Here is a 14678-nt window from a genome sequence, read left to right on the forward strand (position 1 = left end):
TTTATTGGTAAACATCACAAATTAATGTCACAATTCTAATATATGTTGTGGAGATGCAAAAGAAAAAGCAAATTTGTGTTTCTGTAAGCAGAAAATGTGTCATTTTTAAAATTTTAAAATAAGAAATACTATAAACATAAATACCATAAATGCCCATTGTAACATCACAGATCTTTGACATTTAGGGGTAATATTTAAAAAAAAAAAATCATCAGAAATGTGTTTAATGTGGTACGCATCCTTTAAGGATAACTGGGTCTTGGTTCTTATGGGTTGATGTGTAAATAAAAATACATTTAAAAAAAGCTATGCTACGCTATTTGCTGTATAGTCATTTTAAGTATATTTTGCCTTTTTGATCATGTCTATGTATTTCTAGTTTCGAGCTGTGGTGTAGGTATATGTTCCTCCTGCAGGGGGCGGTACTGCGCCCAGCCTCCAACTGTCAAACTCAACAGCAGAAGAAGAAGTAGAAGAAGAAGAAGAAGTATAACGTGTATGAAGCTGAGCTGGCTCATTTAAAATATCTATTTCATAGCGATTTAAGAGCAAAAACCACAGATTTCTGGGATGGAGAATGACATTCTCGTCTCTCTTGAAGATTTAGGGTGAGTCAGTCAATCCTCTAATGTGTCTGTTTCTGTGTTTTATCGCCTTTTCTATTTTAGCTCCCCGTTAGTCTGACGGTGAAGGAGCTGTTCATCTCGTTATTAATGTCATTTAATTATAGCTGTCTATGAATAATAGACCTATTAACTGATTGGACATGTTGTGCCACAAGTTGCGTCAGCAGAAGCTGCCGTCATGATTTATATTATCAGCCGAGCTCAACGCATTCCTCTCTGTTAACCGGTTCATGCCCCATCATCTCAAAATAAACGCTTTATTTTATGTTTCTTGGTGACTTGCGACGCTAAAAATACCGCGCAGCTTCTCACAGGTCAGCAAAGGTTAGAGGCGGGGCTCAGCACAGGCCCCACGATACGATTTCATCCCGATACGATATTATCGCGATTTTTTGATGTGCCTTTTTTAGTAATTTTGTGTCTTTTTTTTAGTAATTTTGTGTCTTTTTTTTGGTAATTCTGTGTCTTTTTCTAATAATTTTGTGTCTTTTTTTTAGTATTTTTTGTTTTTTTTAGTAATTTTGTGTCTTTTTTTTGGTCATTTTGTGTCTTTTTTAAGTAATTTCGTTTTTTTTTTCTGTCATTTTGTGCTTTTTTAAGTAAATTTGTGTCTTTTTTTTGCGCATTTTGATACTGCCTCCAGCGGCCCCCAGGTAATTTGAGTTTGAGACCCCTGCTATACATCATAAAGTAAACTAATTATTGAAACCGTATTGAAAGGGTTTCATAATACAAATATCTGGTCCGTCTGGTTAGATCACAAACTCACTTTCTAATTTCATATTGCAAGTAAACTAAAACATAAAATCGGATACTTGTACAGAAACAAAACAAAAACTTCCCTCAGTTCTGCAGGAAATGGATCATTCAGACTGTCTTTTTTTTTTATCACTTCTAGATTATGCTGATGTTGTCTCTGTTTATCACTCTGCACTCTGATTCATTACTGCTGGCAGTTACTCCACCCATCATTGACTCCTATACAACAAGCTGGGATGGGCACCTTTATCTGTGAGATGCAGATAAAGGTACGATACGATTTCATCCCGATACGATATTATCGCGATTTTTCAAAAGCCTTTTTTTTAGGATACGGTGAGTATTGGGATACAATATATTACAATGCAATCTACAAGAGTTTGGAAGAGCTCAGAAAAACACGACTAGAGGCTGTAAGATGGTTTAGAGCAGCGGTTCCCAAACTTTTTCAGCCACGCACCCCCTTCTATGTCCCAACCGGGTTGACGCACCCCAATCCCCCACACCTTCAAAAAAAACCAAAATGCAATAAGAGTTTTTATAGCCATATTAAAGGTGGAGGTGGAGGTGGAGGCTCAGGATCAGAGGCAGAAAGCAGATCAGTTGGGAAAATGTTATAATATTTTGAGCTGCATTGAACAAAAATTGCAGCAAATTTAAATGAGCGTGGAGTGAACACAACCCCGTCATCATAAAACAGGCTGGAAAAATGATACAAGAACAAGAAGATAACTTCTTCTACGCTTCATTATAAGATCAAAAACAACCAAAAATGATGCAAAAATGACCAAAGATGACACAAAATTATCAAAATAGACACAAATTGACCAAAAATACATGTAAAAATTACCAAACAACCAAAAAATAGATGCAAAAATGACCAAAATAGATGCAAAAATGAACAAAAAATGTCACAAAATTGAATAGCCTGTATTTATTAATTCATTAATAACACGTCTTTATTGTGTAGGGGAAATTTTTTTAATTGTGTCATTATCAGACCGCACACTTTGGGAATCCCTGGTTTAGAGAGTTCCCGTTCGTGTCCGGCGTGAAGCAATTAATGTCCCAGACAACCGCTTAGTAACCGTTAGCAACCGTCTTTTTAAGGACACAAAAAACTCACACAAAAATCCACCAGTGGGAATATTTACTAATGTATCTTATAGAGGGGTGAAATATCTATAGGCATATCTATAGATTCCTTAGATCTTCTAATTTCATATGATTATCTCCAGTATATTCCTTAAAGTGAGACGCTATGGCGATACAGTGTAACTGGTTACATATTTCATCCCTCTGAAAGTCGACCTGTGAGGAGACAAACAAACAATTCACAATGTGTCAAGAAACATGCCTACTATATTTAATTATTTTGTAAAATGTGGTTTCATCTTCATCCAAATCATAACCATATATGGCTTCGATCACACAGTTGTTAATGTTCAACCCCGACCTGAAAAGTTACTAAAGCTGTCAGCTAAATGTAGCGGAGTAAAAAGTACAATACTTCCCTCAAAATGTAGTGGAGTAGAAGTATAAAGTTACATAAAATGGAAATACTCAAATAAAGTACAAGTACCTCAAATTGATACTTAAGTATCTCCAGTATAGTCCTAAAAGTGTGACGCTATGGCAAAAATACTGACAGCTGCCAGAACGCTAAATATCGATACTTGTTGCCATGAATCAATATAATATTGCCACGCAAAATATCATGATACTATGTATCAATTTCTTCCCCCACCGCTTGTAAAGGTCCTGAGCCAATTTCTGTGCGGCAAACTATGTTTTGCAAGAATCAAGACTTTTATTAAACAACAAACAATAATAACTTTTATTTAAATGTCTTAATTTCATATGCCACAAGTGTCATACCTGGCTGTGTTCTCACTCAGTATGGCTCAGCATTATTACCATTACTGATAGAAAAATCTAGGAGCAGTGCCAGATGTCAGACTGATCGTGTCTATGGCCAAATTCTCCACTTTGCCCGGAGTTTTTAGAAATAATCGTTTTCTGTGATTAAAAACGGGGTTTTCGTGTAAAAGAGAGGCCAAACCGCATGGAAATATCTGTGTTTTCCCTTCGTGTAAACAGGGCCTTTGTGTTCTTTATGTGTGTCTGTAGGTACCAGGGCCCTCTGCTGGAGGAAGGAGCTCTGGACGGTGCTGTGAGTGGAGGAGCAGCTTCCCCCGAGTTTACAAAGCTTTGTGCCTGGATCGTCTCAGAGCTCCGACTCTACTGCAAGCTGGAGGAGAATGTCCACGCCACCAACTGTAAGACATGCTTCACCCCTAAAAGAAGAGCTGCTCTTGATGATGCAGAATAGTGACACAGAAGAATTGCACATTAAATGGTTCTACTATAGGGTTGTAAATAAATGGCCAGAAATATTATTATTCCTGTTAAAAACAACGTATGTTTCAAACTAATAAAATATCTGTTTCTCTGCGTTATGTCCATAAGAGGGCAAACAACACACTGGAATAGGTGTATCTATATTTCAACAAACATGTCTTTTAAAACATCTACATACCCATACATCATGAGTCTCAAACTCGCGGCCCGCGGGCCAATTGCGGCCATCATGACGATAATTTTGTGTCCTTTTTTGTAATTTTGTGCCTTTTTTAGTAATTTTGTGTCTTTTTTTTTTTTTGGTAATTCTGTGTCTTTTTCTAATAATTTTGTGTCTTTTTTAGTATTTCTTGGTTTTTTTTAGTAATTTTGTGTATTTTTTCTGTCATTTTGTGTCTTTTTTAAGTAATTTAGGTTTTTTTTCTGTCATTTTGTGCCTTTTTAAGTAAATTTGTGTCTTTTTTTGCTCATTTTGATACTGCCTCCAGTGGCCCCCAGGTAATTTGAGTTTGAGACCCCTGCTATACATCATAAAGTAAACTAATTATTGAAACGGTATTGAAAGGGTTTCAGAATACAAATATCTGGGCGTCTGGTTAGATCACAAACTCACTTTCTAATTTCATATTGCTAGTAAGCTAAAACATAAAATCAGATACTTGTACAGAAACAAAACAAAAACTTCCCTCTGTTCTGCAGGAAATGGATCATTCAGGCTGTCTTTTTTATCACTTCTAGATTATGCTGATGTTGTCTCTGTTTATCACTCTGCACTCTGATTCATTACTGCTGACAGTTACTCCACCCATCATTGACTCCTATACAACAAGCTGGGATGGGCACCTTTATCTGTGAGACCAGATATGCACTGGTTCCTTTTCATTTGCTTAATGCTCAATGTTCCCCGGACACATACTGAATCTGCATCTACCTGGAACATCTACATACAACATTCACTCAAACTCAACACAATTATAACTGTGAGCCACTTTAAAACTATGATAATCAACAACTCTGCCTTTCACTGTAACTGTCCTATACTGTAAAACTTAATTTAAAGAATGTAGACCCTCTCTCTCTCCTGCAGACCGTTATTAAACAGAGCTATTAGGTTGTGTACTTGCATTTGCTAAGGAAATCCTGCTGACACTGCTGCCTCTGCCAGGCAGCAGCAGTGTGATGAGCTTGATAGTGGTGGGAAGGAGTGCTGGCTGGTGTCAGATCTTTGTGGAGCACCGGAATAACAGCACCAATATCACAGACCCTTTGATAAGAGAAGATTAGGACGCAGCATCGTGGTTGCACGACTGGTGTCAGTCTGTAGCATATGTTCAAAGATGCATTTCCATTAGGTACTTTTCTCGCTATGAGTTTGGCTTAGGAGAGAGGATCTGCCCACGATCCACCCAACTTCACCAGTTAGCGGCACAGAAAGTACCTGCCTTGGGTGGGCACTTTTCTGAGCCGCTACTTGGATACGGTTGAGGCGGCGACTTTGCGCATGCGTGATTCATTTGCAGACTGGACGCTGAGGGGTTAACATCTCCTGCTCTGACTGCAGCTGGGAGAGACTGCTGCAGGAGGACTGGGCCGCTTGTGAGTGCTTTGGGACAACGCCTGCTGCTCGTTAAGAAGAGTAGGAACGAGTCTCCAAAAGTCTCCAATAACACCAGAAAGAGTTGATGGATTAGTCGCTAGTCGATTTTTTTGAAAAAGAGTCACTAGAGGGGTCTGAATAGTCTCTTAGTCGCTAAGTTGGCAAAAAGTACAAAAGTACCTGTATGGGATCAAAAGCAGAGGGGAACTAACTAGTGTGCGGAGCCAAAACAGCTGCTTTCCAAAAAGTACTCAGAAAGTACTCAGTGGAAAAACACCTCGAGTCTCCAGCTCTCCTGTACCCCTTTTAGACCAACGCGAACCTAGTTCTGTTGCTGGTGCTGGTTCGCAGTTGGTTCAACTAGAACCTGTTTACTTTTCCACGTCATTACAAGACATTTTTAAAAGGAACACTAGCACCAACATCAAGCGTTATAATCACAGTTGACTACATCATCTCTACTGCTTTGAACGGCAGTCACAACGTTTTCTTTGGTCTTGATGGTCACGTTAATCCCGCCCTGTCGGTGCCACTCTGGAACCAGTTTTCCAGGCCGAGAGCAGTTTTTTTTTGGCTGTCTACATTGGGCGCTGGCTCTGAACCGGTCCTCAAACTGCCTCGGGTGAACTGATATTTGGTTGCCTGCTTTTCTGTTGATGGTTAATGATGAGTAAGGAGAAGAAAGTCCAACTTAGCATCCCTAATATTATACAGATATATACAGAATGTTTTATTCAGCCCCTTGAAGTAAGTCATTAAGTTGGACTACTAGAAGAACTAAAGGCTCCATGTTGCAATTTCAGCAGCAAGAATTTCTGTTTGAGGTCTGTCGAGTTTGTGTTACATTTATTCAGACTATTTTAAAATGCATGTTTGTCCCTGTTCCCGTCCAGGTCCGAGTGAAGCGGAGAGTTTCCAGCTGGAGATGAGCGGCCTGCTGTCGGAGCTCATCTGTCCCTACTCGGTCCTCAGCAGCCGGGACATCGGCCAGAGGTTCCTCAGCAGGACCGACTGTCTGCTGCTGCTCAGTAAGATCACAGCGCACACTAACTCTGGCTGAACAGACCTCTGCTCAGGTGGAAGTGGCTTGGTTCTCTGCTGTTATTACATCAAAGAAAAGTTTATTTGTATAGCACAATTCAACACAAGGTAATTCAAAGTGCTTTACATAAACATTAAAAACAGCAAGACACAATTGAAAACAGTAAAAACGGTCAATTAAAACAGGGAAATAGAAATAAAAATACAAATAAGATAAAGTAAGATACGGCAGGATAAGAAAATAGATAAAATAATAAAAAGCACAAGTCAAACATTGCGTAGTTAAAAAGTAAGGGCAGCAGAGTAGAGCAGATAAGTGTTAAAGTTAAGAGTACGCTGCAGTAAACAATAGTGTTTTTAGTCCTGATTTAAAGGAGCTGACCGTTTGGGCAGACCTCAGATCTACAGGTAGTTAATTACTAAAAAAGACACAAAATTATGAGAAAAAGACACAAAGATACCAAAAAAAGACACAAAATTACTAAAAAAAGACACAAAATTACTAAAAAAAGACACAAAATTATTAGAAAAAGACACAAAATTATAAGAAAAAGACACAAAATTATTAGAAAAAGACACAAAATTACTAAAAAAAAAGACACAATTACTAAAAAAAGACACAATTACTAAAAAAAGACACAAAATTGCCAAAAAAAAGACACAAAATTACTAAAAAAGACACAAAATTATTAAATTATTCAATCAGAGACCTCCTGGATTTGAGTTCATTTTCTGTATTGATTGTTTCTGCTCCTGTATCAGTTCTGATTCAGCCTGTGAGGTCATATTGGGCGTTGCCAGTTTATTTTGGCAGCTAACGCCAGCTTAAACAAGCATGTCAAACTCTTTTAAATGTGTATATACTGCACCATGTCTAGCATTAAAGCTCACATGCCTTGTTTCTATTTGTGGAGCATAGTTTGACAAACACAGGTGTAACTAACGGCTGCAGGTCCTGAAGGTGTGCCTGTTCAGTGGCCCTGTCATTGTGCATGATTTCTTACTTTCACATCTGTGGTAGGGCTGGGCGATATACCGATATAAAAGATATACTGATATATTTTTAAATGTGATATGGAATTAGACCATATCGCATATATCAATATAGTTCAAATTGTTTTTCTTTCTTTATATATAAATGCTGCCCTTACTAGTGTTTGTCATATTTAATTATTTTGTAATGTTCATTATTCTTTTCTCATATAAATATATTTATTTCAGAAAAAGATTGGCCGATTTTATTTCATAGGCTTTTTTTTTTTTTAAGATTTTTTTTTATTTAAATGTTCACTTTATGGAGCTTTGATAAAATAAAAAAGGTATTTATAAAGGTATTTATGCTCACTTAAATAAATGGTTTCAATAAAACTACATGTGACATGTCATATTTGACTTTGACTGAACATTTTCTCTCACTTTGTGATAAAAATATCGGGATAAATATATTGTATATAGATATTCAGCCTAAATATATCAGGATATGACTTTTGGTCCATATCGCCCAGCCCTAACCTGTGGTGTCTTTTGCTATTCTTTTTGGCACAAGGCAACTTCTTCAGCCAGATTTTCAATTTCTTGTAAGTTGGTTTTGTTTTATTTCAGATAGCAATGAGAGAGATGTGACGTTCTGTAACCTAAAGCATCCTATAACCAGAGTTAAAACCAGTCCAATTTTTGTTATTTCAGGTTTTCTGGTGTCTCACTTGGAGGCGTCCAGGATGATCCTGGTTAACGAACCCGAGAAGAAGACCCAGGAGTCGGGCAGCCCCGTGTTCCAGGAGCTGAAGGGGATCTGCATGGCTCTGGGCATGTCCAAGCCTCCAGCCAACATCACCATGTTCCAGTTCTTCAGTGGCATCGAGAAGAAGGTCAGTGATCTGGTGGCACACAGAGAGAGGATGAAAATAGTTAAAGCTGCATTTCAAGCTCTCTGTAGCTGCTGAATTGTGCAAATCAACGTTTTAATCAAAGTTCGCTCTTCTTCTGAATGATGTCTTAAAAGACCCATTTTCCTCAGGCTTTCAAAGAGAAATGCATGTTGAAGTGCTGGCTTCATCCTTAAATAGAGGCCACCTGATTCACACCTGTGTTTTCACAAAATTGATGACCTCACTGATTGAATGCCACACTGCTATTTTTTTGAACACACCCCTGTAGAACCTGATAATGTAATAACTTCCCGATAATGTAATAAAGTGCATTTCCCAATAATGTAATACACTTTTTTACCAATAATGTAATAAAGTATAACACCAAGCTCCTTTAGATTTCAAGAAGCTGTTGAATGCATTCGGTTGTCATGGATACCTCGTTTGTGAAAAACAGATGAACGGGTCAAAAGTTAATAAACATTCAACTTTGACCTGTTGGTGGCGCTAGAGCTCTGGAGCTAGAGTTGCCTACACAGTATCACCACTTGAACCCAAGTAATGGGTGGTCTGCTGTTAAATTATTACAATATTGGGGAATTATTACATTATCAGGACTTGGGAAATGAAGGCTAACCTGATAATGTAATAACCTCCCATTAATGTAATACTTTATTACATTATTGGTAGAAACTGTATTACATTAATGGGAAATGCACTTTATTACATTATCGGGAAGTTATTACATTATCAGGTTTTATTACATTTTCAATGGACTCAAGTGCAGATTTTTATTACATTATCGGGAATTTATTACATTATCAGGTTCTACACACCCCTTTCAACTAATTGTCCAATGTCACAGCCTTAAGGACGTTCATATCACCAATGCTGGGTCTTGTTGGTTTTCTGAGAATCTACTGCACCTACTGGTACCTTGTTTACCATGTAGCAATAAAAAAATATACTAAAAACCTGGATTAATCTGGTTAGTCACATTGGACTGCTATTATATTGAACACTACTGTATGTGCAAATTGAAAATGTGCAATGCAACAGCGGACGGACACACACCTAAAGACTGTGTATTAAGGCTGGGCGTGGCATTTTTAAACATTTTAAACCCATCCAATATTACCTGTTTTACCCATGAAGCTTTAATGCAGATGTTGCTCCACTGTCTGCTGGGCTCCGTCTTTGTATTAGAACATGGGCTAAAGCAACAGAACACCATACACAAAAACAACAGCAGAATGCACTATGAGACTGTTTATTTTCAATATTTACCTAATTTGTAATCCGTGAAAAAGCTGTAGAGACAACAGTCTGATCTCCTAGTTTCATAGGAAACCAGAATCTCTAGTATATTCCTAAAGAAAGAAAGAAAAACAGAGAAAATCCTGATGCCAAAAACCCCACTAAATATTGATACTCTACCTATTTTTTTCATTATTGTTATTTTAATTTTTTTTTTCTTTTTTTCTTTTTTTTTTTCCTTTTTCTTATTTGTCAACACTCAATGTTGTTGATATGTTTGGTTGGTAGTATTGCCATTGTTATTTATTTATTTATTTTTTGTTTGTTATGCTACACTACCATTTTATCGTCTTTGTTGCTGTTGCTATTATTGCCCAATTGATGCTTGCCACACCTGCTTGTTTGTTTTAAACTAAATGGGAAAACCAATAAAAAATTGATCACAAAAAAATAAATATTGATACTTGGTGGCCATAAATCAATATAATATTGGCTTGCAAAATATTGTGATACCATGCTGTATCTATTTTTTTCCCCCACCTCTGAAAAATATTGTCCTGTAAGTCACTGTCACAGTATGAGAAGAAATCTAGTTGTACATATTTCTGTTTTTGTCAATCTTATAAATCTACATGTTGTCTTTCCTTCACAGCTGAAAGAAGCCCTGAGTAGAGTCCCACCAACCCAAGTAGGAGAACCTCTGCTGAAGAAAGCCCTGGGACCAGTTCACCTGGTAAACACAGAAACACAACCACTAAATGGAGTAAAACTGAAGAAAACTGCACGAGTGGTTTACTGTTATTATTCTCTATTTTTTTTTCCAGGAAAAAATTGAAGCTATAAACCAATCACTTGTAAATGAGTACGAAGTGAGAAGAAAAATGCTGCTGAAGCGTCTCGATGTGACGGTGCAGTCCTTCGGTTGGTCCGGCAGAGCCAAGGTACGTAGAAACACCAACAGCAACAAGTAGAGCAGAAAGATTAGTATGTTTAGTGTTTGCTTTAGCAGCAGCTAAGTCTATGAGGGGCTATAAGTAATTATTCCCTCTCACATTAACAATTTTATCTCTCACATTAACAAAAAATACCTCTCACATTAAGAAATTTTACCTCTCACATTCACAATGTTACCGCTCACATTAACAAAAAATGCCTCTCACATTCATACATTTTTGTGGATGTGAGAGGTGTTTTTTGTGAATGTGAGAGGTAAAATTGTTCATGTGAGGAGGTGAAATTGTGAATGTGAGAGGTGAAATTGTGAATGTGAGAGGTAAAATTGTGAATGTGTGAGGTAAAATTGTTAATGTGAGAGGTAAAATTTCTTAATGTAAGAGGTAGAATTTCTTAATGTGAGAGGTAAAATTGTGAATGTGAGAGGTAAAATTGTGAATGTGAGAGGTAACATTGTGAATGTGAGGGGTAACATTGTGAATGTGAGAGGTAAAATTGTGAATGTGAGAAGTAAAATTGTGTATGTGAGAGGTAACATTGTTAATGTGAGAGGGAAGAATGAATTATGGCCCCTCATATAAGCCTCTGTGGTCCACATTGTGCGTTTTGTCCTGCTGAGGCGAGAAACGAGTCATGGAAGAGGAGTTTGTTTAACAGAAAAGTAAAAACATAAACACTGAAAGTATGTAGACAAACTAAATAATGATCAACATATTTGCTGTGCTTTTATAAACCAGACTTGTCTTTGTTTGATACAGACGCATGCTGAGAAGTTGGCCAAAGTCTACCAGCCGCTCCGTTCTGCTCTCGGCACCAAAAGTAAAATCTCCGTCGCCCACCTCCTCGCCGCTCGACAAGACTTCTCCAAGATCCTGCGTACGAGCAGCGGCAAGATCAGAGAGAAGACTGCTTGTGCCATTAATAAGGTAGGTCAAATCTGTAATTGCAGCATTTTTTTTTTACGTCATAGGTTATTTTCCTGGGGCCTCTGGTGATTCCCACCTCTAAACGATTCCATAATCGACTGTGTCAGATTTGCCTCTACTTGAACAATATGTCTGGAATTATTAAAAACATTTTTTTACTGTGTAACACCAGAATTCACTGACTGCCTTGACACCGTCAAGAGCCACTGTCATTTAATGTTCAAGGCTCAGAGATTATCTGCTGATCACTGTAGTTTTTACTCAATCATTACTGTTATCAGCAGCATATTAACCCTCCTGTTATGTTCGTTTCTCAGGAACAGCAATAATGTTCATGGGTCAATTTGACCCAGGGCATGTTTAATTATCCAGAGGTGTCAGAAACTAAAAAATCACAATAAACATTGTTTATATTTCATTATAAGTCCATTGCTAACAATATTTAGTGCAGTGATGTTCTTTACCTCTCACTGATCAGGTTCAATGAGGATAATTCACTTGTTTTTCATTAAAAAATGCAATTTTTTAATTTTATTTTACATTTTAATTTTTTTATTTTTTTTTTAATGAAAAAATACTTTTAACGATTTTTTTTTTTTTATCTTTGAACTTTGAAATGGGTCAGTTTTACCCACAACACAACAGGAGGGTTAAATACATGTTTGGTGCTCTACAAAAATATGTTTTGAGCAAAATTATTGTTGATTAATCAGACAAATATCATATCAGAAGTGGGCTCAGATATGACCCGTGGGCTTCCTTTTTGAATGTTTTTTTCAGGGTTCATACGGATGCTTGAAATCCTTAAATGCTTAAATTTTAATGTTGTATTTTCAAGGTTTGGAAAGTGCTTGGATTTGGATAAAGTGCTTGAAAATGCTTGAAGTTTTTACTGTATTTCTCTTGCAATCTGACTATAGATAATCACATGTTCAATGAAAAAAATACTAAATTGAATATTAAGATTAGCAAACTGTACTTTTGGTTGTTAAAAGTGTAAAACTGTCGCTGTTGGTATGGTTGAGTGAAATTACCCCTTTTAGCATGTAAGTACTCATCTAAAACATGCAACTTATAACCGTTGTTAGGTCCTGGAAAAGCTTGAAAATAGACCTTGAAAGTGCTTGAAAACCCCTCAAAAAGTGTATGAACTAGGGGTGTGCCATATCATATCGTTTATGATTTTATGGTTAAAAAAAAATGCATATCATGATATTGGCAGCGTTCCTACTTTTTGATGTAGTGGTTAAAGTTGTTTTAATCACAAAAAGCTACTTAATCCCTGTCACTAAACACATGCAGCTTTCAAAATAAGAGCACAGTGTGTTAAGAGAACCCACCACAGAATTTACAAGAAGACTGTCAAAATAAGATGCCTTAAATAAAACATACAATAACCTTTATTCTCCTTTACAAAATTCCATTAAAATATGCCCCCGAAACCCCCAAATGGTTATTTTTATTATTTGCTCATACTCAAGAGTCGAGAGTAATTTTTTTTGTATTTGGCAACTGTTGAGATTTGCACTTCACACTACATTTTAGATTCTTAATTATTTATACAGACTACAAAAACAAATCATATTTTCTATCTTTTTAAATATTTCCTAATATCGTCAAGAATACCGTTATCGCAAAAATAGCCTGCAATATCGTGATATTCTTTTAGGGCCATATCGCCCACCCCTAGTATGAACCTTCTTTTTCTTAACGTGTACTTTCTTCCAGGTCCTAATGGGCCGAGTCCCGGACAGAGGAGGCCGACCCTGTGAGATCGAGCCTCCTCCTCCAGAGATGCCCTCCTGGCAGAAACGCCAGGACGCTCCTCAGGGTGGAGGACACTACGGTGGACACGGAGGAGGAGGAGGAGGCGGCAGGGGCGGCTACGACAACTACTCACAGTCCGGCCGCGGAGGGTACGAGAGAGGAGGACATGGAGACCGGGGAGGTAGAGGAGGAGGAGGAGGAGGAGGAAGAGGAGGGAAGGTGCAGGGAGGCTGGGGAGACGGAGGAGGGAGAGGCAACTACAACCAGGGCCACTATCAAGATAGAGGAGGCTACGGAGGAGGAGGAGGAGGGAACAACCAGGGAGGCTTCCAGGACTACCACGGAGGAGGAGGAGGAGGAGGCGGTTACCATGACAACTACCACCAAGACGGAGGCTGGCATCAGGAGAGAGGCGGCGGAGGAGGAGGAGGAGGAGGTCGAGGCGGTCGTGGAGGCAGGGGAAGAGGAGGCCGAGGAGGAGGAGGAGGAGGAGGAGGAGGACAAGGAGGCTGGGGAGGAAGAGGGGGTCAGAGTTTTAACCAAGGAGGACAGTTTGAACAGTTCTTCCAGCACGGCGGGCAGCACTACAACCAGGCCGGCTTCAACCAGGGCAAACACTACACCAGTTGAAGAAACAGTCGGGGGTCATTTCAGCAGAGTCCACTCACAGGATCGACTCGTCATGAGTGAACAGCTTTAAAACATCGTCTGGTTTAGAGTTTCAGCATGGTTAAAAGTGGTTAAAACGTTAAACGAGAGCCTAGATGCACAAATAACACATACAGCTGCATATAAGCTGCAGAGAGGGAGCGTTCCCATGGAGTCCTTTGCTTTCTCATACTGGTGTGTTACTGTTACAGATATCCAAGCCAAAAGCTTCAAGCTATAATTAGTCGATTAGTTGGACTTTGCTGTTCTAACCTCATTTTGACACTTTATTAGCCTTATATTTGGACAGGAAGGAGGTCCTAACGTTTCATTTGTTGGTGCACTTGTGTGTCTAATGACTGAATAAAAAAAAAAAATCCTTAATAGTTTAATTGAATTGCTTGAAAACGGCTTCATCTCTATTCCAGTTTTTGGTTTTGTTACAATAGATTTGACTGGAAATCTCCTTTTGTTTCTTATTTAAAAAAAACTAAAAAAAACCTGTCATCTTGTACGGCTCATGGAAGATTGTGTGCGTACAGAATTTGGATGTTGGAAGGTTTGCATGGGTGTGTGAATGAGCAATAAAAAAATCTGAAATGAGAACATTATTACTGTTGATTAAGTGGTCTGATTGTCAACTATGAAACATTATTATAGGGCTGCAGTCAGTTTATTTCAGGCAGCAATGAGAACCACAAAGGAGGGCCTGTCTGAAGTCTGATGTTATTTTTGGTCACAATTTGGTTAATTATAGGCAACAAAACTACTTGGTTAGGTTTAGGAAAATATCAGAGTAACCACCTGTTACAAACTCTTTCTGACAGAAAACCCTGAAGCTGGTTGCATTTACATTTATTATGCTCCTTTTTAA

The 14678-nt window shown here is 38.1% G+C and overlaps 1 protein-coding gene across 1 annotated transcript; it reads left to right on the top strand.

Annotated features, from left to right (window-relative positions):
• Positions 1-453: 453 nt before the first annotated feature.
• LOC131993047 (protein FAM98A-like) lies at positions 454-14415 on the top strand. The gene is made up of 8 exons (XM_059358748.1): positions 454-608; positions 3516-3664; positions 6237-6371; positions 8071-8252; positions 10162-10242; positions 10334-10450; positions 11222-11389; positions 13118-14415. Exons 1-8 carry the CDS (start codon positions 571-573, stop codon positions 13784-13786), a joined length of 1539 nt encoding a protein of 512 aa, XP_059214731.1. The 5' UTR covers positions 454-570; the 3' UTR covers positions 13787-14415.
• The last annotated feature ends 263 nt before the right edge of the window (positions 14416-14678 follow it).

This window comes from Centropristis striata, chromosome 20, assembly GCF_030273125.1.
Source record: "Centropristis striata isolate RG_2023a ecotype Rhode Island chromosome 20, C.striata_1.0, whole genome shotgun sequence".
In the NCBI taxonomy this organism is placed as follows: Eukaryota; Metazoa; Chordata; class Actinopteri; order Perciformes; family Serranidae; genus Centropristis; species Centropristis striata.